The 23825-nt window shown below is 39.4% G+C and overlaps 1 protein-coding gene across 4 annotated transcripts in view; it reads right to left on the reverse strand.

Moving 5' to 3' along the window:
* RORA (RAR related orphan receptor A) overlaps window positions 1-23825 on the reverse strand; it is a 95116-nt gene continuing 71291 nt past the window's right edge. For 2 of the 4 annotated variants that reach the window (XM_057722652.1, XM_057722650.1), the window contains exons 3-10: window positions 19871-20012; window positions 16736-17131; window positions 11149-11270; window positions 9400-9532; window positions 8654-8761; window positions 7138-7248; window positions 6085-6197; window positions 1-4486 (exon numbers count right to left, since the gene is read on the reverse strand). In XM_057722652.1, coding sequence (XP_057578635.1) covers window positions 4322-4486; window positions 6085-6197; window positions 7138-7248; window positions 8654-8761; window positions 9400-9532; window positions 11149-11270; window positions 16736-17131; window positions 19871-20012 — 1290 coding nt within the window. In that variant the 3' untranslated portion in view covers window positions 1-4321. Of the gene's footprint in view, window positions 4487-6084; window positions 6198-7137; window positions 7249-8653; window positions 8762-9399; window positions 9533-11148; window positions 11271-16735; window positions 17132-19870; window positions 20013-23060; window positions 23356-23825 lie in introns of all 4 variants that reach the window. The other 2 variants (XM_057722653.1, XM_057722651.1) reach the window with 2 other exon arrangements.

Consider the following 23825-nt stretch of genomic DNA (forward strand, 5'->3'; position numbering starts at 1 on the left):
TGTCAGAAAATAACTTTTTATTATTATCATTATCTTCAAATAATAGCACTGGGAGGACACATGATTTAAACAATCAATGTCTGAAACAGTGGCTTTAGGATTATTATCTGGCTGCCCCTCAACAATAACAAGTGATTCAATCGACATTCCTTAGCCAAAAACAAAAGGCAAAAAACCCACAAAAAACAAAACAAGAAACAAAACCAAAAAAACTGTACAAATATGTATTTTTCCCTGAGGGATCAAGGTACACCCGCAAGTGTTCTATGTACATATTGCACTAGAGAGGAATGAAGAACGTGTGCAAAAAAGCAACAATGAGAGAAGCTTACATCCTACTTAAACCTTTCCATTAAAGAGTCTACTAGGTTGTTTTGCATTTTGGAATGTCGGAACACAAACAGCTACTCCTTAAGCCTAAAACCAAAAACATGTATTTCTACTATGGCACATTCAATGAAATAAAAAGTTTTCCAAAGACAGATAGACAAATTCCATCAAGAAAATAATACAAAGTTTGTTTGTTTGTATTTTTTTTTTTAGAAAATTACATTACTTTCTTTCTTTGTTTCACATTACAAAATCTTTTTTTTTCTTTACACAAATCACATTTTATTGCAGGAATATTTCAAGTGCCATCAAATATTTATAGAAGGGTTAAAAAAATAGAAGTCTCTCTAAAGTGGTCCAGACAAGGCTTTGTATAGAATAAATTTTTTTTTCCATCTTCTAGTTTTGATTTAAGTATTTTGAATACATTTTCTTTTCCATTGACACTTAGTAGCCTAGAAGCGGTTTGACACACACACATCATACGAAAACCACACACACAGACACACACACACACGTTCCCTCCTCACCTGACCTTCAGCCCACCCCCATACGCTCACAGAGATCTGAATATCCACACTATAAAGAACAACCAAACTTAGAAGCAGTGTCTTAAGTCATGTTTTCTTTAAGTTAGAAAGGGTGAACAAGGATGCTGAAGACTTAAAAAAAAATCCACACCTTTAAAGCAAATTAGGATGCTGAACACTTAAAAAAAAAATCCATAGCTTTAACCACAATTTGCAAACTGCCCCCCAAAGCACTTTCATCTGCACTTTTGATTTCATTGTGACCACGGCCAGTTTCTTCACAATATAATGCAACCATTTGGACATCATTGTAACCAAAGGTATTCAGGCTTTGTGCAAAAGCCTTATTTACCCTACATTTAAAAATTGTATAAAAGGCATTATAGCAGCCGGGATAACAATGATGTGATTCCAATCTTTAAAAGACTATTGGACATTTACGTTTATGAAATTTTAATTATAAGAACGATTAATAGTAATTGTTCTATATCACCATGTATTTTGTGTCATCACACAGGTGTTTCTATAATAAGAAAATAAAAATACAAAGTTTTTCACATCCTTCTCTGCACTTCATATTTTTTTCAACAGAAATTATTGTTTAACTTCAGATCCCAACTTTGATCCGAATAATAGTTGTTCCCTCATTTCACCGAGCGCGCCTCTACTACTCTCTACTCTGTTCCTACACTGTCGATGTACTTTGTCTTAAAAGTCCACACCCTGTTTTTCTTTCACAAAGACCTAGTAGCAGCATCATGTCAAATGTGTCTTGGTTTACTCTAAAAGAAATGTCACCATGGTGTGACTATTACTGAGATTAGAGCATCTTTTTTTTTTTTTTTTTTTTTTTTGCATTAGTTACATGCAAAATCCTTTCTGGGAAAAGGAATTTAAGTTCAAGGTGTTCTCTCTCACCCTCAGAGAAGTTCAATTAGCTCTCATCACTTCACAAATGGACACTGGAATTAGGTTTAGTTGCTCTTTAATACGCTAGCACCTGAGGCTGGTCATATTCAGAAAGCTTTGGTTAAAAAGAAGTTAATAGACTTTAATAAAACCACCCCCAAATTTAGTGAATCAGAATGACAAAAAACAAAAACAAAAAACAAACCAAAACCAAAATAAAAAGACACTGCTTCCTCCCAAAGGAGGAACATCAGGAAAAAAAAAAATGGATAAATAAATAACTGAACTAAGCATGGTGCCCTTTTCAGAGTATAAATACTATTGATCTTTCAAGGAACTATGCTTATTTAAATTAAAAATTTGATTTAACCCTTCTTGCCCAAATATAAATACTATATGCTGATAGTTACCTCTCTATATAAAGTCGCATAAAGTTTTATATGCTTGTAAGAAATTTAAGTACATGTTACTCTCATCTTCTAGTTATGGTTAAACCCTTACTATATTTTTGAAAAAAAAAATTTTTTAGATGTTATTTAGGCTTCATACACACTTCTGTATGAATAATTCCTTCCCCTTTTCCAAGTCCCTCAGGAAACAAGTCAGAAAGTCAGTGGAGTTAAAAACAGAGTGGAGGGCTCTGGGAAACTCGTGCTTGGTGACCCAGCACGACAGCAGGAGCCGAATTCCTGCAGAAGATCCAGGAGGGACCCTGGTGGTAGAGGAGACACCTCCTTCGCTCTAAAGGGCTGCTTGGAAACTCCCACCTTTATACAACGAGAAGATGTTCTCTTTTCTGTACAAACATGGTCTTCAGAAGTTTGAATCCCACTTCAAGTGTAACTAAAATCATCCTGTAAATGCCTACATTCCCAAAGGTCGCTTATTTTAACATATGCACACTTGTCTATCAGACTGTTCCTTCTCCTTTCCCCAACTGGGAATTATTTTTTAAAAAACCCCACAAAATTAAGCAAAAACAACTCGATATTTCTCACCTGAACACAAAAGCCAAACAATCGTCTAAAGATTTAATAAAATAAATTATAGTCCACAGTTTTCTAGTGAAGATAAATACAAAAGTAAATGTTTGCAGCTTGCATCGACTTCACTTTAAAGGCTTAAATTATTTAATATTTAAATAAGAGAAACTGGTTCAATATCGTATACCTCCTTTGCCCTCCTATCTACTGACTATAAAATATGGAGAACAGTGTTCTAGAATGACACCATCTAGAGGCAGTTAGTCTAGAAAACATTCACTCTGAGATAAACTCTCAGGGTTCCTAGATTATACCAAGAACATAAACATTCGCAAAGTAAATGCTTCATGTTTTCACATGGGGAGTGTGCCTTTGCTCCAGATATAATCTTTGGGTCCTTCTTCTAATAAAAGCTAGATTCTGATAAATATTCTGGTTACTTATCTGTTCTTAAAGCATAAGAATTCTAAGTCGAGGCTGAGTCTATACAACTATGCAACTGTGTAAAATGAGCCTCCCCTCCCCTGCCTCCATGAGGTGGCATTTTCAAAAGCTTTTAAAAAATACTGTGCATGAGGGTGTAAGTCCACAGCACCAATCAATCATTCAACTCTGTATGAAGCATAAATACATCTACCCTTAAACTTACCCCAAAACAAAGTACAATTTAGTGAGAGTTCCGTTTCTAATTCCAAATTCATGTGCAAAAAAAAAAAAAAATTAATCCACCAGCATGATTTCTAGATATGACCAGCCAGTCTTTTCAAAGTAATTGTGTAAACAGCAGCATAAATACTTCCCGACGTACCTTCCAAGCCTTCTCAGTTAAACTTGTGTTTCTGGTGCACATGCGACACGACAGTGAACACGCTAGCATTTAATTTAAAGAAAAAAGGTGCAAAATGAAAGTGCCTTATCAATTCAACAGGAAAAGCTACACCAGTAACTACATTTTATATTAATTAAAACAATATATAAACAATATCTCTTTTAGCTATATATAGTCTTCATGCCCATTTACCCTGTAATATATTATAATGCTATTGTTGCTAGTGCTACGGACCCTTTTCGTGCCATCCTGCTGACTGGCAATAATCGGTGAAAAAATAAAAACTTCCTTCATGAGACAAAGAGCAAGTTGTGCAAAGTAATGCCGCAACCTCCGCTAAGCACACCAGTCACCGATTAGTGCTGGACTCTCTGTTGTTACCGACAGATGGGTGACTCTGTGGAAAGTCTGTGGGCAGTGAGCTACAAGAAAAGGACATCCTCCGACTTTAGTACCCGCCTTCTGTTGTAAACAGAGGTCAACGATCAAGAAGTCGAGACAGAAAAAGGGTCCATATCTGTAGGCATAATGGAAATCATATGCATGAGAAAAACAAGTTCAACTTTTATTTGTTTTCATTGTTTCCCCTCCTCTGCCTGACCCCGATCGCCAAAGGATGTGCAGTGTGTTGGCGCTCCAGGGCTGCGCAGGGCCATATAAAGTGTCTCGGTTAATCTGTTTGTTTGTTTGTTTTTCATTGTTTGGACGTCAGACATTCTAGAAGTGCTCAGGTGATACGTTTACCCATCAATCTGCATTGCTGGCTCAAATTCTGAAGTGAACAACTCCTTGTATAATGGAGGAAAATGAAGTCGCACAATGTCTGGGTATATTGCTTTAAACGCCATTAGCTTTTCTGTATGTCGTCCACATAAGGCTCTTAATGTAGACACCTTGCATATTAACTGTAAGTGGAAGAAAGGACATGGGGTCAGGAGAGAAGAGACGTGAGAATCAAACATCAGGGAATCTGGATGATCTTCAACATTGTCTACAATGGCGAAACACACCTGAAGCAACTTAAACGTCCAGTAAGAGAAGGATGGTAAAAATAAATGATGACCGAGTCCTACCATAGAATACCAGGTGCACATTAAAGATGACTGTGGACACAAATAATTTGTAACCCGAAAAGATGTTCATAAGGAAAAGAACCCAAGTCTCTCACCTCCTCCTCCTAGTCCAACCCGCTTTCTGTCCTACCATCCTTGAATCCCGCCCTCTACCACTGGTGACAGAGAAGTGGGCAAGGGGGCAGCCAGGGGTAGGTGAGGTCACTGCAACTAGAGGTGACAGGCATCCCCTACATATTTTATGCAAAATGAGTACTAGTCAACTCCAGTGACAACAAATTTCTTCTCAAGAAAGAGCTCTGCCTAGAATAAAGCAATTCTGGGTCTGAGCAAAAGGCTCTGATTGAAAAAAAAAAAACAGGCCTGGTGGAAGTCTCAGCATTGACTATTTACCTATTGCGTATAATAACATGACTTGCAAAAATGCTTTTTAAACTCTAAAGCACTGTACAGCTCAAAATATTATCTCCACCCAGAATAATCCAAAGAAATGTTTTCACCAGAGCACCAATCTTGGCCGTGTGTTAGGTGTGCTGGATAATCAAAGACCCTAATGGTATCCTCGCACTGGGGCAAGAAGATGGAGAAGAGTTCTTCTTCCTTCTATTTCCTAATCCTGCCTCAGTGTCTCATTAACAGGTACAAAATCAAAAACAAAACTGTAACCCCCAATTTCCCCTTCTGACCTAACCTAGCTATCAGGAGAAAAAGAAAGAAAACAGACAGGAAGAAAACCCAAACCTTTCAAATCATCTTCTGGAACAATAAAACACATAAAATAATCCAAGAAAGAACAGGGATGATTTTTCTAAAACCAAATACATACTACTAGCAGTAGCACCGAAGGACATTAGCATATTTAAATTGACATCCTAATTATATTTTTATTGCAAAAGATAATTAGCAAAAATGAAACCTTATGCTTTGAATACAGGGTAGTAATGAGAAATTGATGACGGAAATACAAAAGTCGATTACTGTTCATTACTAATGACTTTAACGAAACTAGAACTAATATTAGAATAGATGGTTATCCTGGTTAATTGTTTTAATCCTTCATAACTTCCTTCTTCTAAAATCAAAGATTTAAATGATAAATTCTCTAGTTTATATCAATGCAGAACATTAACTCTGCTCTCTATCCATCTCTGATGGAATAGGTGGAGGATTTTTCAGACTGTATTAATGCTTAAAAAAAAATTCTACCATTGCTCTATTATTCCAGGACTCTTTATAACCAATGATGATAAGTAGAATTTAACTTGAATTTTGGCACAAGAGAATTTTTTGAAATGGAGATACTTCTTTCTTTTCAGTAGCCTGTTGCTTACTGATATTTTTGGGTCTGGCTGGATGACTTATAAGCGTGGCTGGCGTGATCTGGGCAAGGGACAATTCAGTCTTGTCAACTGGAAACCTTTGGCTCTCACCTTTGTTAGTATTCCATCTTCTCGGTGATTCTTCTGTAGGACGTGTTGAAGAGCTAGCTGAATTTTTTGTTGCAGTTTTTCAATTTTTACCTTTTCCTGCAGCCATGAGCGATCTAAACATGAAAAACCATATTCCTTAGTATTCTTCCAACATAGTGTCAGAACATCCCAACTCCTCCTGACTTCTAGATTCAGATTATTACACCACAATGCAGAGTTAGGGACTAACAGGCCACTTGCACCCCTCATTCAAAATTTGCTCCTAAAGGAGCTGAAAACTGATCTATGACAGTTACAAAACAGAGTGTTAAGCCTCTTCACTTTTACTGACACTTGAAGGAAGGGAGGGTTCTCCCCTTCCAAAAAGATAGCCATTTAATCTAAGGCCATGTTCGGACAAGTGAAATGAAACCACCGTGGCCCCTCAAGCCTTTCTAATAGTTACGTTTCTGAATGACATACTCATATCACAATCCTGCTAGTCTTTCTGGCAAATACAAAAATTGCCTTACAGTCCAAGGCGACTAAAATTGTCAAGAGAAAGCCAAATGAAGTAAGGATTGTTAATTTGGGATAAAGTCTTTATGTCTAAGAATTCCAAAAAGAAGACAGCAAATTTGCAAAAGTGATTATCACCAAGAGGCAGTATTGGTTGAAAACACAGAATAGATTAAATTCAGATAAACTTGTGGATAACATCCAAGTGGATTTTAAGAAAAAGTAGAATGTTTTAAAAACCACAGTATCTTGGAGATGAATGTTAAGAAGGGCAAACCTACTCTACCGTAGCATTTCTCTTGGTATGAGGAGGTTAATTGTAGATGCGATTTTATTCAATTCTCATTTCTTAAGATATTATCAGAATGGCATGAGGTCTTCATAAAAGGGTACCTGTATATATATATGTGTGTAGCAGGGGTTGGTATCTGAAAAACTGAAAATTACATTTAACAAGGATGGCATTCTAAACATCCTATAGCCATTATAAGTTATGTACTTGGAAAAAATTCTTTACCTGGACAACTTAAAAACTATTGTATTTGGTTATCTTACCTGCTGACATCAGGACAAATGCAGAAAATAATGCAATTTCATCTTCAGTCAGGTGCATAGAACATAAACTCTTTCCAAATTCAAATACAAAGCTAATAAAGTCTTCACAACCTGCCAAAATTAAAGACAGGTTAGGATTTTGGTTACTATCCTAGGAGAAAAATATGGAAGAAGGTAAAGAGGGATCTAGCAGTGGAAGATCAGAGGGAACAGTAATAACATTTCTGTAGTTTAATACTTTCAAATCGTAAAAGAAAAATCAGTTTGGCCACCATCACCATCGCCACCATCATCATTCACAATAATGACAGTGAACTTCTGTTGTGTGATTACTATGTTAGGTGCTGCTCTGAGACGATTCTTTGGGAATTCTACTATCTCACAACAGCCCTATGAGGGAGCTATTATTCTTACTATCCCCATTTTAAAGGCGAGGAAACAAGACTTGGGAAGAAAAGGACTGTGCTGAAGATTCCACAGGTAGGAAGTGACAGCCTGAGATTCAAAGCCAGCTGCCTGGCTTCAGACCCCACACTCTTAACCAATAGAGTCTAACAGCTATAATCTAACCAAAATGTTAACTTGCTTATTCTTTTGGTTTTCTACTCTTATGTACAACGCCCTTAAAAATGAAAACAAATGACACATTACGGTGGTAAAACCGTTATAACTTGTATTTTTTTTGGCCGAGCCACACGGCATGTGGGATCTTACTTCTCTGACCAGGGATTGAACTCATGCCCCCTGCATTGGAAGCACAGAGTCGTAACCACTGGACTGCCAGGGACGTCCCCATTATAATTATTATAGAACTGAAAACAGAATGTGAAAGTCCTATAAAATAAAAAACCCACCCCCACAAAACTGGTTAAGTTTGGTGTCTATTCTTTCGGATTTCCATATTATGTACATATAGTTAAATGTCAATGGGCTATTCTCAAGTATACACACCTTCCATCATTTAACTGTTTTTAAAATCACTTAACATATCTTGGATACCATCCCATTCTTCTTAATGACTTTAATCTCACTTTAGTTAAATTACAGAAATCTAAAATAATTTAGTTTTAAGGTATATGTCACAGTTTCACTTAGCTATACTTTCTTTGATATCTCATTAATGGTTGTTATTTGCAAGGTCTGGAAGGGCAGACTTTTAGCTCTCTGCTTGATTTTATGTAGCAAACCACATCCTCTAACATATTGAATAATATATTTCCTACAAACCTGGTTCTTAAAATCTGGAAGGGAACTGGAAGGATATATAACATAAATTTCTTCGATTACCAATTAGATAAAATGAAACTCTAGACCCTCACATATAATACAGACAAAAGGCATTTGAGCTGTGTAAATTTTCTATGGTGATTAACTATAAAGTAACATAGGCATAAAATCCTTTAACTCTTGTGTCCAAAAAAACCAATGTCCATTTTGTTCAAGAAGAGCTTTCCCCCAACTCCCATCTTTTCCCCTAGTCCTGATTTGAAGACAAAGCACCCCGAGATTTCCTTACCTAAGGATTTGAAGACGTCAGGGCTAGCATATTTCCCATCAAAGTACACGGTATTGTTCTGAGAGTCAAAGGCACGGCACATTCTGATAAATACCACCTCTAGAGAACCTGCACAAAGGCAGAAACGGGGTGGGTTATTCTGTCTTGGGGAGTTGATTTTGACCATAGAGACCCCCTTCTGAGCCAATGGAGCTGGGCTTAGCTAGCGGGCTCTCTATGTGAAAGGGTAGAGTTCATTAGCGTAATTAAGGACTTGTGCCGAAGCTAAGGCCTGTATTACTGAAGAGAGATTGATCTACAAATTACTTCTCTGGCACTCTTCTGTCCTGCAATAACACGGAGTCTCAGAGTTGCTAGAAAAACATGGACTCCTGTTATTAAAACAAACAAAAAGCCAGGGATGTCTGAGCTCCACAAACAGCCTTCTTTCTAACAACTTATTAAAACCTCCTGAGGACCTGGGGCATAGAAATGAAACATAGGTGATGGTTAAAATTGGGGAATGCAGGTGTCTTTCAAATTAATCTTTTCACCCAGAGGAGAGGCAAAATGGAGGCAAGGTTTCCTGCAAGTAGCTCAAAAACCTTAAAAAAAATTCAAAACCCTCAGTTTCTGCAAAGAGAAACCCGAGCTATTATCGTTTGGAGAAAAACTGTTCCCGACACCTTCCTTACCCAGCATTTCTTTAATAAGGCGGTGAAAGCAGGTTAGGAAGAGATCTCAAAATTCACTTGCAAAGCACATACCTGCTTTGAGAAGCACAATTTGATCGTTTTGACACAGTTCCATAAATCCATCAATGCGTTTGGCAAACTCCACCACATACTGTATCGCTTCTGTGATTTTGATGGCACACAACTGCCACATCACCTCCCGCTGCTGTCGAAGAGGGAAACCCATTAACATCCACCGCTACCCATACCCTCGACACCGTTGTTTTAAGTATTCCTATTCTGTCAAATCCTTCCTTGGTAATGGATCCCCAAGAGCTAGAGGATTTAAAAATAAACAGTTGGCCAGTTCCTTAGGTTGTAATGATTGCTTCCAAGTGCTTCCCGGTTTCCTCCAATTCCTCTCTTACCGTTTTGGTGGCAAAGGGACAGGAGGAAGATGTTATGAGCATATACGCAGCGGAAGATGAAAATGTGAGCCAGGAAAGCAATGTACAGCACTGCTTTAACCCTGGGCCGTGGAGAGCAGCAAAGTAAAATCTCCTTTTAAGCAATTATTTTGCCTTGGGGACTTTCACACCGCTTTACTGGGGGAAGGGAAGGGAAGGGAAGAGGAGTCAGTTACATTTATTGTGCACCTGCTAGGAGCTGGAGCTGGGTGCTTTATGACATCTTTGTCTCATTTCATTTTTACAGGAACGTTTCTCCATTTTCCATAAATGGACATAAATGCTCACAGAGGTTTCGCAGCTAAGAGGTATTGGAGCTGGGGTTCAAATCCCAGCATTTCTGACTCTGAATCCCATTTCACACACCTTGCTGCTGTTTACCGCTTTCTTGCTTCCCTTTGTAGCTTTGGCTGCTGGTGTTACCTGCTATCTCAGAGGTACACAAGGTGATGTGCTGCTACTTCCCCAACCTGTCCTGTGTAATTCCTTTTATATACCCACCCTCCAATTTAGTTACAGGCTAACCTGGATCCATCTTTTTGTTCACTTATTTCCCCAATCTTAGTTTAAGGCCATTTCCACCCATACAACAGCGTGGAAGCAACACTGACTTAGGACCCAGGACTCATGGTCTAGTCCTGATGTCTTCACTCTCAGCCATGTGCCAAGGGATGTTAGTTTCCTCATATGTAAAATAAAGGGGAGGATTAACTTCGATAATCTCTACGGTACACGCCCTAAGCCTGAATTTCTATAGTTATTGGGGAAAACAGCAGCATTTTCTTTTCCTAAAGGCAGAATGGATAATTAAAAGTCTCCCTTCTCCAGCCCTGCCCTTCCATTTAGGTAATTTGTTGATCACAGTGTTTTATAGAAAAAGGCAAGTGGCAGCATACTTGTCAGGCTCATATTGCTAGATTCAGACTGGAATTAGGATCATAACTTCCAAACCTTTTTTTAATTTTTTTTTTAACACATGCTCAAAATTCCTTCTCTTTAACTTCTGGAACCATGAGGCTGAGGTTACTTTATATCAACTTCCAGACTGTGAAATCTCCCATTGTGATATAGGGGCAAATCCCGATTCACTGGGGCTTTCGGAAGCTGCTTAATTTAGCCCCCTGTTGACAAATGATAGGACATATGTGTATAGCTATAGGAACAATAGAATCTGTATGCTATTTCTGAAATTTTGCACTGTGGCATCTCAGTAAGGCGACAAAGCCCCAAGAACGCGATCAGCTCTGGAAGAAAGATTGTTAAACAGAAATCTGATATCTGATGAAAAGCGTCTTTGGTCTGTTTGTATTCAAGTCTCCTGCACAAACACCCTTCCCAACATTGCCTCAATCTTAGGTAAAATTCTTCAGTCTACCTTGTTTTGATAATTCTCAATCTCCTCCTGCAGAAAGGTCTGCCACGTTATTTGCTGGAGCTCTTCTCTCAAGTACTGGCAAGTTTCCAGATGTGATTTAGATATATTCTGTGCAAGGTGTTCTAAGCAGAAAACAGGAGAAAACATGAAAAGCTAAGTTCTTCTTTGGGTAATCAGGGTTTTCCCTACTTAATATCTAATTTAAAAAGTAACAAGTATGAAGCAACAGGCAGAACCAGTTTTAATTATCTTGACATATTTAAGTAAGCAATTTGGGACCATTCTGTATTTTGGGACATGAGGATGAAGAATAGGTAAAACCAACATTTAGCAATGAGGCTTGGGGTCTTCAAAGACCCTCCTGACCTTGACCTTCTTCTGGGCCTTTATACCAACGTCTGGGAGAAAATGTTGGAGTTGATAACATTGACCTACAGAAGTGTGAAAGATGACTGACACAACCTCTGCCTGGCATCTTTATGAAGACACATCTGCCACGTACATTGACTGGGAAAGGATTACTCTTGAAAAATTAGGAAATGGTATTTTTTATACAACAACTACATATTTCTTTTGTTTTTCCTGCAAAAATGGCAGAACAAGCATTATCGAAAGCCTACTATGTCACTGTATACAGTGTGGTGGTTAAGAGATGGACTCTGGAGCCAGACTGCCTGGGTTTGAATCTCAGCTCTGCTACTTAGTAGCTGTGTGATCTTCGGTAAGTTACTTAACATCTCTGTGCGTCAGTCTCCTTATTTGTAAAATGAGGAAAATAGTACCTATTTTCCTATTTATCATAGGGCATCTGTGAGAATTAAATGAGTTGAGCACTTAGAATAGTGGATAACATAGCATCTGCTACATAAACATTTATTCTTATTATACTGAAGTGTACAGATTTTGAAGATATTAAAAGAAATAGATCCCAGATAAGTTTCTCTAGGAACTTATAATCTGGTGAACATGTACAGACATGCTGAAAGGACAATTTAAGACATCAGACAATAAAGCGTGAAGTTGAATTATATCAGGAGAGAAAAAAAAGATAACAGGTGCTATCAGGGAAGGGAGAGATGAGGAGAATTAGTGGATGCTTCTTGGTAGAAGAGGAACATTTGGATTGGACCCTGGAGGATGGGGAGGATTTGGTAGGCAGAAGCCAGTGGACCAGCTCCACATTTGAGGGATGGTAGATGAAAGAACAGATATGGCATTTATAGGAGACAGGAAGATGTGACAAAGTGATGGTGTCAAAACAGAATTATGGGCAGATAAGAGTCCAAATCCTGAAGGATCCTGAATGTTGAGACTGAGAGTATGGATTTGATTAACAAAAGGAGTCGGCAGAATTCTCAAGGGGGAGCTGACATACTGCACATTGTATTTGGGGAAACAGAACAAGCAGGTTTGTCACTGGTGGACTGGAGGGTGAAGAGGCTGGAGGCAGGAGGACCAATTAGAAGGAATCTAATTGGAATCTGCTGGAATCTAAATGTAAGGGACTAAGAACTTGAAATAGGTTGCTAATAATTGTTATGGAAGGGAAGGACAATTAAAGAAGTATTTTAAAAGAAGAATTGACAAGACTCTAAGAATATAAAACCATGCCCCAAAGTGATCCCTCTCCCAGGGTCTTGAATATATAATAGGAAAGTTATTTAAAACAATGATGCTGAATGCAAATTTAGCAACACTAGTAAGAGTGTCGATTTATCTGGAAATTTGTTACTGCTTTTGTCACACAGAATCAGATTTGTTTGTGTGAAAACAGAGCAGGTTCACTTAGGGTGAAACTAGAATCTTCTCAGAGGCACTGAAACATAATAAACCTTAACAACCTGACTTGGCAACAGACATGAAAACAACATGAGTAAATATCACAAAAAACAAAACATAAATAACAGAAAAAATTTAAAGGAAAGGGACAGAAACTGAGAGAGAGAAAGAGAAATTATGTCAGAATCAGTGATGCTTGAGAAGAGAAGAGAAGAGAAGAGGGGAGTAAAGACAAAAACAATGGGGAATCAGAAATAAGAAAACAAATGCGTAAATAGTAAATTCAATTTTTGTAAATATGAAAAAAAATGATGAAGCGTTCACAGCAAAGCAGGGAGAATTTCAGGAGGGGAAAAATGAGAAGAAGCTCACAGTATTCTCTTCCAGATTATTCTTTTTTTTCCAGTTAATATGGTCAGCATCTTCTTGTTTCACTTCATCCTAGAAATTGTCCCTACCCATCCTCCCTATTTGAGTCCTGCTTTTAGGAGCAACAACAAATGATGCAATGTCCAATGACCAGTAGAGGGCAGTGGCTGCATTCTCACCAGCTGCCTTTGATCAAAATTCATACTTGATTTGGCAAGTGTAAGATTTTAGATACTTTGCTATTTTTAAGTCTCCATTTCAGCAGAGGAGAATGTGGTCAGACTAAGTAAAAGCTAAGAAGCTAGTGTGGTCTCTCAGACAGTCTGGGATGATGAAATACCTTGGATCTAGGAGTTAGGAGACCTGGTTTCTGCTCTGAGCTCAGTTGGATAACTCATTTTGTGACAGACAAATCAGTTCACCTCCTCAACCATGATGGCTTTGTCAGTACAGCCCAGGGCTAGATACTTCAGATGGAAAATCCTGTCTTCTGAGTAAGTCACAGATTTTCATAGTGGGATGGAACTTTAGATATCATCTGGTCCAAACTCTCCTCCCTTTTAGATAATAACATTAACGATGATGATAAAAGTTAACACATAGGTAGAGTTTACTATATGCCAGACTCATATAACTTTATGTATATATATAAAGTGTGTGTGTGTGTGTGTATACACTATGTATATATACATATATTTTTCCTTAATCTTCATGACAGTTCTAGGGGGAAGATACTAGTATTATCTCCATTTTACAGATGAAAAAACAAGCCACAGTGAGGTTAGGTGACTTTTCAAGGTGTCATAACTGGCAAGTGGCCAGTGATTCAAACATACACAATTTGGCTCCAGAGTCTATGCTCTGAATCTTTATATTCCATGGGTAGGGAGACTGCAGCTTGCAGAGGTAACATGACATACTAGGTTGTACAACCTGCAGCAAAGCTAGGACCACGACCCACATAAGCTGACTTATGTTTTGCCCAAGGTATCAGTTGTCTCTTATGCACAAGGCTTTACTTATTCATTATAGTAATAAGTGCAGTTAGCTTTTTTTTTTTAAATGAACCTAGATCGTTTATTTGGAATGTATAATTCAGGTACTAACTGTACATCGAGGGCAAAATCTCATAGTCAGGAATACAGATGTATTTCCACTCACAGTAATGGATTAGTAGATACTATGAGTGAAAGAGAGAATTATAGTAATAAGTGCAGTTAGAATATGTTAATTTATAATTTATTTTCCAATTGCACAAATAGTTTCATTTGTTTCAAACCTGATGACAAATTTAGCCTAAAATGAAGTCAAGTTAGTTAAAGAAAGAGCAGGACTTAACCGCCCAAGGAAATGTCAGGGAACTTTAGAGAGCTTTGAAGAAGCAGCAGTAAAGTCTTTGGCCATTTTTATGCTACTCTTACCTCCTCGAACTATTGATATTTTGCACATGTAAATGGGACAGAAAATCGGAGCCCTATTATACCCATTTCAGCTAAATTCTTGGGTTTGGGGCAAATCCTAGTGAGAAGTTAATTTTATTCATCGTGGAAAATGCCACAATTACACATGAAATCCCTTGTTTTGGAGAACATGGAGAACAGATGAGGGCACAGGGCTCCCAAACTCACTGGGAGGTGACAGCTGTGGAAGAGGAAAGGGATTTGTGGGGGAAGGAGGGGCTGGGGAAATCAGCTGAGCCACTTCTGGCTCCACTCGGATATTAGCCAAGTGCCATGTTCAAAGGCCACACATAGGCCAAGCTGTGTGGGTTTATTTCCGGGTTGAGCGTTTGACAAGCAAACAGGATAGATTCACTAGTGTCTATGATAAAGCAGAAGCACACCTAAAGCGAGCCAGGTCATTTTTCACGATATCATGTCAGCTTTCAATCAAATCCTTATTCATTTCTGAAAATTTTACTTTCATTACAGCTCTGCTTAAGGCTCAGGCAACCAAGATCTCACGACAAAAACGGAAGGTTTTTGTTCTAGTTCAAGAAAAAAAAAATCAAACCCAGCTCTGCTCAGCTTGGCTTCTAGTTCAGAGGTTTCTCTGTTAATCAAAAGAGTTGTGATACACCTTTAATGCTGTTCAGTGGTTAAAGACCAGGCTTAAAATGTCCCTGCTCTTGAGGATTTAAATTTAGACCCATAAAGAGGTGCTTGTGTAAAAACCGTAAAGAACATTCAATTTGTTCTATTTGGAGAAGGATTTTACTGGAAATATAAATTTCACTTAAAAAATGTTTTATGGGATACAGAGGTGGAGAAACCATCTAAAGAACATAACCGTTATTTCTGTGAACTAAGGACGTCTGTGCTCAAGTCAGAACCTGCTGGTTCTTTTCCATGTGAAGTCTTCATTCTCTCCTCATCTTAGCTTAGTCATCTTCACAGCAACTAATTGAAATATCCCGAAGGATTATAACCTTGTGTGAGGAACCATGGGGAGGAGCAGATCAAATTCTCAAACAGCAAAGGTCCTTATCAAAGTTTCTCTAATAATAGTGCTGTACTTAAAAATCGATTAAATATAACAGAGGAGGTTATAACACAACTTCCTTGAAATGAAAGTTTGCCATTGTCTGTTTTAACATTTCTAGGTCACATCTCCCAAGAAGCACCAATGCCACAGAAATAAGGAAATGACAGGGGTTGTTTCTTTTTTCTTTTGGCATGGTGAGTGGTCTTTTCAATACATCAGTTTTGTCATTAATATGCATCACCAAAACATTTTGGCACATAAAGAAGCCAACTTCCCTTTAATGACTATAGAATACATCGGAGTTGCAAAACTTAGATGTATACAGGAACTGGGCAGTGATATAAATGCGGCAAGTGGGATGGGCCCATTTAAAGGTGTTAGGCCCTAACTGGTACCAGTTGGTCATTGCCATTCATAAATGCTGGTCCAGTGTAACTAGATCATTTTTTCTTTTACCTTCCATAAGGAACTGAAAATCTGAACTTGCAGGTGGAATTCTCTAGCTTTAAAATTTTGGCAACCAATTCAAAAATTGTAAAGCTCTGCACTGGTCAAAAAACCATGTCTTTCGGCCAGGTTAAGTTTGTGGGTTGCCATTTTTATAGCTTTCGGTATAAAGCAATACCTAGAACATTACTAAAGCAATGGAGTTAATGGGGCCACTCCCTGAGCTTTCCACAGTTTTCTGTGGAATTTAGAGACTGCTTTAAGTTCATGTTGTCTCAGCTCTGATGCTGAGAGGTCAGTGAGTTTCTTGGATATATGATGGGAAATAGTGGACAGTCAAAAGCAAGGGACCAGGCTGGAATTATGAAGTGGTCCAAATGGTAAAGGTGAATCACCCTTCTAGATGCATCATTTTAATAACATAACTCATCAGAGGGAAGTCAGACATATCCCGTTTCCTTCAAAGGGCACAGGTAGTACCTCCCAACGGAAACATGGAAGCCATTACCTAGTTCTGCCATGGACACAGTTGGGGAAGTCTCTCCATTGGTGAAAGAGCAGTAGGGGAAGAAGCCTGATGCTGGTGTGTAGTCACATATTGGTTCTGGTTTGATTCCATTGATATCAAGACCTGACTGGTCCGGGGAAGGCTGTATGTCCAGGTAGAAGCTGCTGACGGCAGAGTCTGCCTTGCTGCCCTCGGGGGTGTGCCCGTCAATGTAGTTGCTGAGGTCGTCGTGAAGCTCCGTAAGCCCATTGGCCGAGATGTTGTAGGTGGGAGTCAGCGGCTCGGCCTCTCCAGGCTGCTGTTGGTGGTCTCGCTGCTGCTGCTGCATCCGGTGTTTCTGTACTTCTGCGTACAAGCTGTCTCTTTGCTTTTTCGACATGCGGCCAAATTTTACAGCTGGAAGAAAAAAGCCAAGCCACACCATATACAACATGCTTTTCTCCATGATCCTCTCTGGCATGCTTTAGGAGTTCCTTTGAAGTTGCAGACAATTTCAATCACAAATCACAGAACCACAAAATAAGGACATGGTCCAGAGGTGAAAATGGTCCCACCTCACACAGGCTTGTTCCACATCCCCAACAGCAAAGGCACATCCCAGAGGAGCTAAGTTTCAGAAAAAGACCCAGGGCTGGTAAGAATAGACCTAGAGCAATGACCACCTACGTTTTCGTGCTGTCACATAACCCTACGCTCAGTGGGAGCCACTGAAACACGACTTAATGGGCTTGTTCCCTCTCTACCCAGGCAGTTGGTCTAGACATTTCTCTCCCCAGTGTTCAGACCAGAGCACAGGGATGCACAGACTCACGAGGGTACATCGGGGCCAAGCAGTCAAACCTCAACTTGCATTGATTTCACTAATCCCTACGCTTACATGAGTTTCTTCCTGGTCAAACAGTCAGATCTGGGGCTTCCTTGAGAAAGATCAACAGACTGGATGAAGTGTTTGCAATTCCCTGAATTACATCTCTGCGTCTACCCCCTCTCCTGCTCCTGGCTCATGTGGCCCCTGTGAAACCCTTGGACCTCTCCTTAAAGGACACTTTCTGCTGTTCTCATTTAGCCTCAAGTAAAAAGAATATCAGTATTTTGGAAAGGGCAGACCCTGCGGAAGATCCCTGCTGGGAGAATTTGTGTTTGCAGCCCTTCTCTGTGTGGTATGTCCCCATATTTAAAGTGGAACAGTGACTGGAGTAACTTTCCAGTTCATTTAGAATCCCAAATGATTTCTCCTGAAACACCAAGATAATTGAGAAAAAAAAAATCCTGTGATTTTCTGGTCTGAACTCCCCCACTAACCCATTTATTTCTCAGCCTGACTCTGTATGTGCAGATAAAGCCTCTGCTGGAGGGACTAAGCTCTCCTAATTGATTATGGTTAAATTTATACCTGACCGGGTGGATGAATTCACCCATTTGACCATCAGCCTAATTCTATGAGTCTCGGGGCAGGAGACAGGATAGATGGAAGTGAAGTTGGGAATCAGGGCCACCACTCAGGCCACCTGGTAGATCCTTTTCCTGCCAAGGAGGATGTGCTTTCCTTTTGCACAGAGGAAACAAGTGAGCTAGATTCTGGTCAATTTCTGGTTTCCACGACTCAGGTGACAAACTTGAGTGGGGTTGGTTAGATGGCAGTCAGGCTGATGTGGTCTCTGAATTTCAGGCCTGTAGTTGTATAAGCCCCCAAATTCACCCCAAGCTCACAACAACATGTGCTGTCACTTATATGCAAAATCTCCACAAGGCATACTGAAGGTACTTAATTTTTTGAAAAGAATACTCTAAAACCCCCAAGGGGATTAATACCCATAGGGGAATTTGTTCCGCCATGACACTGAATTGTGTTTTAACTCTTTTCTTAATATTAACAACAGTAACCATACTATTCCATAAATAAAATGAATGGATCCGGTCTTTTTTTTTTTTTTTGGCCACGCTGTGTGGCTTGTGGAATCTTAGTTTCCCAACCAGGCAACCAGGCATCGAACCCGTGCCCCCTGCAGTGGAAGCGCAGAGCCCTAACCACTGGAACGCCAGGGAATTCCCTGGATCAGGTCTTGAGAAAATGCACACACAACTTGTGATTTTTAACTTACAGATTCATAAGAGACGTGCCTAATTTTGTGAGTTTAGTGCCATTGGAAGATGAAATCTCCAGAGTTGCATATCACAGGAATTTCTGAGAATACAGTATAAGTTCTCTGACTTGCATCTTCCAATCCCCAAAACTTCACTTTGGTCCTACAAATTTTAAGAGGTCACCCTCTGTACAACTTGTGCCTGGGTGGGTCCACAGGCCCCAAGGACATGTGATTATGGGGAAAGCAGACCTTCAGAATGCCTGCCCAGCAGTCTAAAGTTATTTTTCCACAGGCCGAAACTCCATTGGAAGAGCTGTTTCCTTCAAAGCAATCTCTCTCTCAAGAGAACCAGCCAGCTAGTATATTCGGAAAAGTCCTTAAAATGTATCCACTGTACTATCTGCACAAATTTCCTTATACAAGAACTGTCATAAAATCTGGTGTTAATTAGTCAGTCCACTTGAGATAGTTTTCCAGGAAGATCCTGAACTGTTTTGAAACTGAATGGTAGATGGTCTCTGGTTTTTAAAATAGCTTCTTTTAATGAAAAGAATATTTCTCACTGAGGCACGCTTTGCACTATTTTCACACATAGTATATTATGTACAAATATTTGACTTTGGGTCCAGTTAGCATAAAAGCTAATTCATCCCAACTGCCAATAAGCTTACTAGTGTAAAGCATGTAATAGTGAGCTCTGGCTTGTATTTTCCATGGGGAAATGCTTCTAGAAGGTATCCTTTTTAACACCTTCAGGTGACATTTATCGTCCATCAATGCATCCACCTGCAATGTCTTAAACGTCAAAAATCTGCAGCTGTTCTGACCACACAGACATTTCTCATCCGTGCTACCCTCCATCAGCCAGTGAGCTGACGAATGGTTTATGGAGGAGAAAGTAACTGCTGTGACACCTGCAGAGCCACCAAAGGAGGGAAGGGTGGAGGGTGGGGTCAGAGGGGACATATTCTCGCAGATCTGGGCCCACGCTTCCAAAGGCATGTTCACAAGCCCATGCTACTGCACAACGCAGACTGCGGGCGCTCACCATCTCGAGACATCCCCACGGCAAGGCATTTCTGTAATCGACAGTGTTGGCAGCGGTTTCTACTGGTTCGATCGATTAAACAGTTCTTCTGGCGAGGACAGGAGTAGGTGGCATTGCTTTGCTGACTTCTCCTGAAAAAGCCCTGTGATTCAGTTATGAAATAGAAAACAGGTTAGTGTCAGTTAGAGCTAAATGATGCTAAAGGCAGGAAACAAAGCGCCAAGCGGCATGAATATTTAATGAAGACAAATTTGTAGCATAATCATCCTGGAGACCATTGATGAAATTAAAGTCACTTCTTTCTTCCTTGAGTAAAATGGATCCCCAGAGCCCAACCCTCTGTCCCTTACACATGCAAAACCTTCTTTAACTCCAACAGATGGTTGTCCATGTAGAAGGCACAGCATCGGGCCCTGTTCTTGGCTTCTGATGCTCAAAAGCTATGTGCTTAATGAAAATGGTACAAAGGCACTCATCTCTAACCTTTATCTCCGAAACATTTTTAGTAGAATACACACAAAACACTTCTCTGGGATGTCCAGAGATAAGAAAATGTAGCCTCACCATAACCCAGGTGGCTGCAATCCTGGTACACTGTGGTAATCTCAACCAGACCACGTAAATCCACCACCCTTTAAGTGTCTTCCATTCCCCAAGTCACAATCTACTGCCCCAAGAAGCTAAGTGACACTTGGGTGGAATAGCTTGGCAGATCAATCGGACTGGGAATACTCCACCCTTGTGAGTCTGGAAACACCATGTGTTCAGAATCACAGCCTTGAAGATTGAGCAAATCCAATCTGATGTGCACCAAGTTCCACTTATTTGTTAAGCACTGTCCTGGAAATGAGAAGATGCACGAAGATTCATAAGGAGTACTGACCTCAGTGATTTCACTCATTCATTCACTCATTCATTCATTCTTGTTAACGTCTTGAGCTGGATTCTTACTAGCTCATTAATTTTCACTGTTGTTTCTTTTTTTAATTAATTAATTTATTTTATTTAATTGGCTGCGTTGGGTCTTGGTTGCTGTGTGCAGGCTTTGTCTGGTTGAGGCGAGCAGGGGCTACTCTTCATTGTGGTGCGTGGGCTTCTCACTGCACTGGCTTCTCTCGCTGTGGAGCACAGGCTCTAGGTGTGTGGGCTTCAGTAGTTGTATCATGCAGGCTCAGCAGTTGTGGCTCAGGGGCTCTAGAGCTCAGTAGTTGTGGTGCACAGGCTTAGTTCCTGGACCAGGGATCAAACTCATGTCCCCTGCATTGGCAGGTGGATTCTTAATCACTGTGCCACCAAGGAAGTCCTGTTTCTTTTCTTAAAGCTGCAAATATTCTTTTTAGTTACATTTTGGTAGCAACCCACAAGTTCTGCTATGTAGTATTTACATGATTATTCAGTTTGAAACACACTGTAGTTTTCAGTAGCTTTCTTCTTTAATCCATATGTTATTTAGAAGCACATTTTTAAAAAGTTGAAGTATAGTTGATTTACAATGTTGTATTAGTTTCTGGGGTACAGTTAAAGTGACTCAGTTACATTTATATACTCTCTCTATATATATACACACATATATACATATACACACACATATATATATATAATCTTTTTCAGTTTCTTTTCCATCATAGGTTATTACAAGCTATTGACTATAGTTCCTTGTTCTCTATAGTAGGATCTTGCTGTTTATCTATTCAAGCACATTTATAATTTCCAAACTTATGGGGGGGTTGTTTCTGGCTATCTTTCAATTGTTGTCTTATCTCTCAGTGGTTTAGCAATTTAGGGATGTACTCTGAAAAGAAAAAAAAAAAGAAGAAGGTAACCAGAGTTATTTCTAAGAAGCAGACCCATGAAGGGTACAAAACAGTATTATCATCTTCAAATCTTTAATGGGAAAGACAGATAACCTCAACCAAGGGGACATTAGTGGCGAAGGATAGTGTAAAATCCTGAAGAACTGATAGAATGACAGAGTGCTGGGCAAACTGGTAAGAGTACTCTCTCATCAGAAGATTTTTCTGGAAGCCAACTTGGCAGTTCTATCAAAATCCTTAAAAACATGTCTATCCATTGAACCAGTAGTTTCCCTTTAAGGAATATATTTTAAAGGAATGTTAAGAATGGTACAGGGACTTCCCTGGCAGTCCAGTGGTTAAGAATCTGCACTTCCACTGCAGGCGGCACAGGTTCGATCCCTGGTTGGAGAACTAAGATCCCGCATCCTGTGCAGTGCAGCAAAATAATAATAATAATAATAATAATAATAATAATAATAATAATAATAGTAATAAAAAGTAAAAAATAAAATAAAATACGCCTCTCTTAAAAAAAAGTTACAAAGATTTACCTACATGGATGTTCTAAAAAAAAATTTAGAAAGATGCTAAATGTCCAACAGCAGTCAGTGGAAGAGTTATATTGGATATCTACACATTCAGCAACCATTAAAAATGGTATTTCTGAAATCCAATTATTGACATAAAAAGGTGATAAAAATATACTGCTGAATTTTAAAAATAAAACAGCTAAAGAACTAAACACAATATAATCCAATTTTGGAGGGAAAAAGCCATACATTTAACATCGAAGAAACTTTGGGAAAATATTCCCTCAAATGAAAAGAACTGCGGGCACTGGTTGGTGGGGCCATGAGTGACCTTAATTTTCTTTCTGTTTATCTGTGCTTTCTGATTTTTCTACAGCACGTGGGTGGAAAGGTATATGAGCTACTCAGGAAGAACTACTCAGTACATCTGCTTTCTTCTGTGCTAGCTGGGGACTTTGTGGCTTAAGTCATGGTTATGATGAATATTACCTCAGTTCCCAGTTCCTTCCTATTGGAAACCAACCTAGGAGGGGAGGGGCAGGCACTGACCTCTTACCACCTCTCTGATCTCTGCCAAGCTGCTCATTAACCAATGTGGGCAAGGCTGGGGGCCCAAGGTCTCAGACTGTCTCTCTATTGTATTCCAAATCTTCCTGATATCAAGTCTGGCCTCTTCTGTGAGGCAATCTCTCTTTTCTTAAAATATCTGAAAAGCTGTGGCGTTTTTTTTTTTAATTTTTTTTTTCTCTGTGAAAAGAAAGTAAGAAGAAGTAAAGCTTTCTTTGGGGCTTAGTGGAGAGAATTCAAGAAAATATAAATGGTAACAGAGGCAGATAATCCTTAGAAAGAGTACCAAGAGGTCACCTGTTCTAGGTATTCAGCTGCACCTGAGACACAATCTCTGTCAAGGCTGAAAGGTGTTTCTTTCTTGAGACTCTACCACCTTCCGACCCTCCATGTTTGCTGTCACTGCAGGCGCCTGGGATCAGGAATCCTTTGCTTTTCCTTTAGCTGAGGCTGAATTTTGCTTCCTTCACAACGAGCCTGCTCCATTTTGCTCTATAATCGTTGAATATGCAGAATGTCTGCACGATCTCTCTCTTTTTCTTTAAATGGAACCAGTACTTGCAGGCTGCCAAGTTATCTCCCAGGACCTCATCTGTAGACCAAATCACAGCATCTGTCACCTTTCTTTCTAGGTTCTTTTGTACCTTTAGTATTTCTTCTTAGGATCCTTTCCAATTTCTCCACTTTCTTAAAAAAGTCTGAAATCCAGGAGTAGACACAGCTCTTGAATAATGCTGGGGTCATTATCAAAGGAAAAAAAGGCTACTCTTAGCATAGACATATATATACACTACCAGCTGTAAAACAGAGAGCTAGCAGGAAGTTGCTGTATAACAAAGGGAGATCAACTCGATGATGGGTGATGCCTTAGAGGGCCAGGATGGGGAGGGTGCGAGGGAGTCTCGGGAGGGAGGGGATAATGGTGATGCGATGATGAGAGATCTTAATGAGTGTTTGTATTAATCATATCTTTTTATCTGTATTTTCACTGCTTTGACATCTTGAGGTCGTGCTAACCCAGGAGAGATGACACTTCCCAGAGATGACCCTACCTAATTCCTA

This window comes from Hippopotamus amphibius, chromosome 2, assembly GCF_030028045.1.
Source record: "Hippopotamus amphibius kiboko isolate mHipAmp2 chromosome 2, mHipAmp2.hap2, whole genome shotgun sequence".
Classification (NCBI taxonomy): domain Eukaryota; kingdom Metazoa; phylum Chordata; class Mammalia; order Artiodactyla; family Hippopotamidae; genus Hippopotamus; species Hippopotamus amphibius.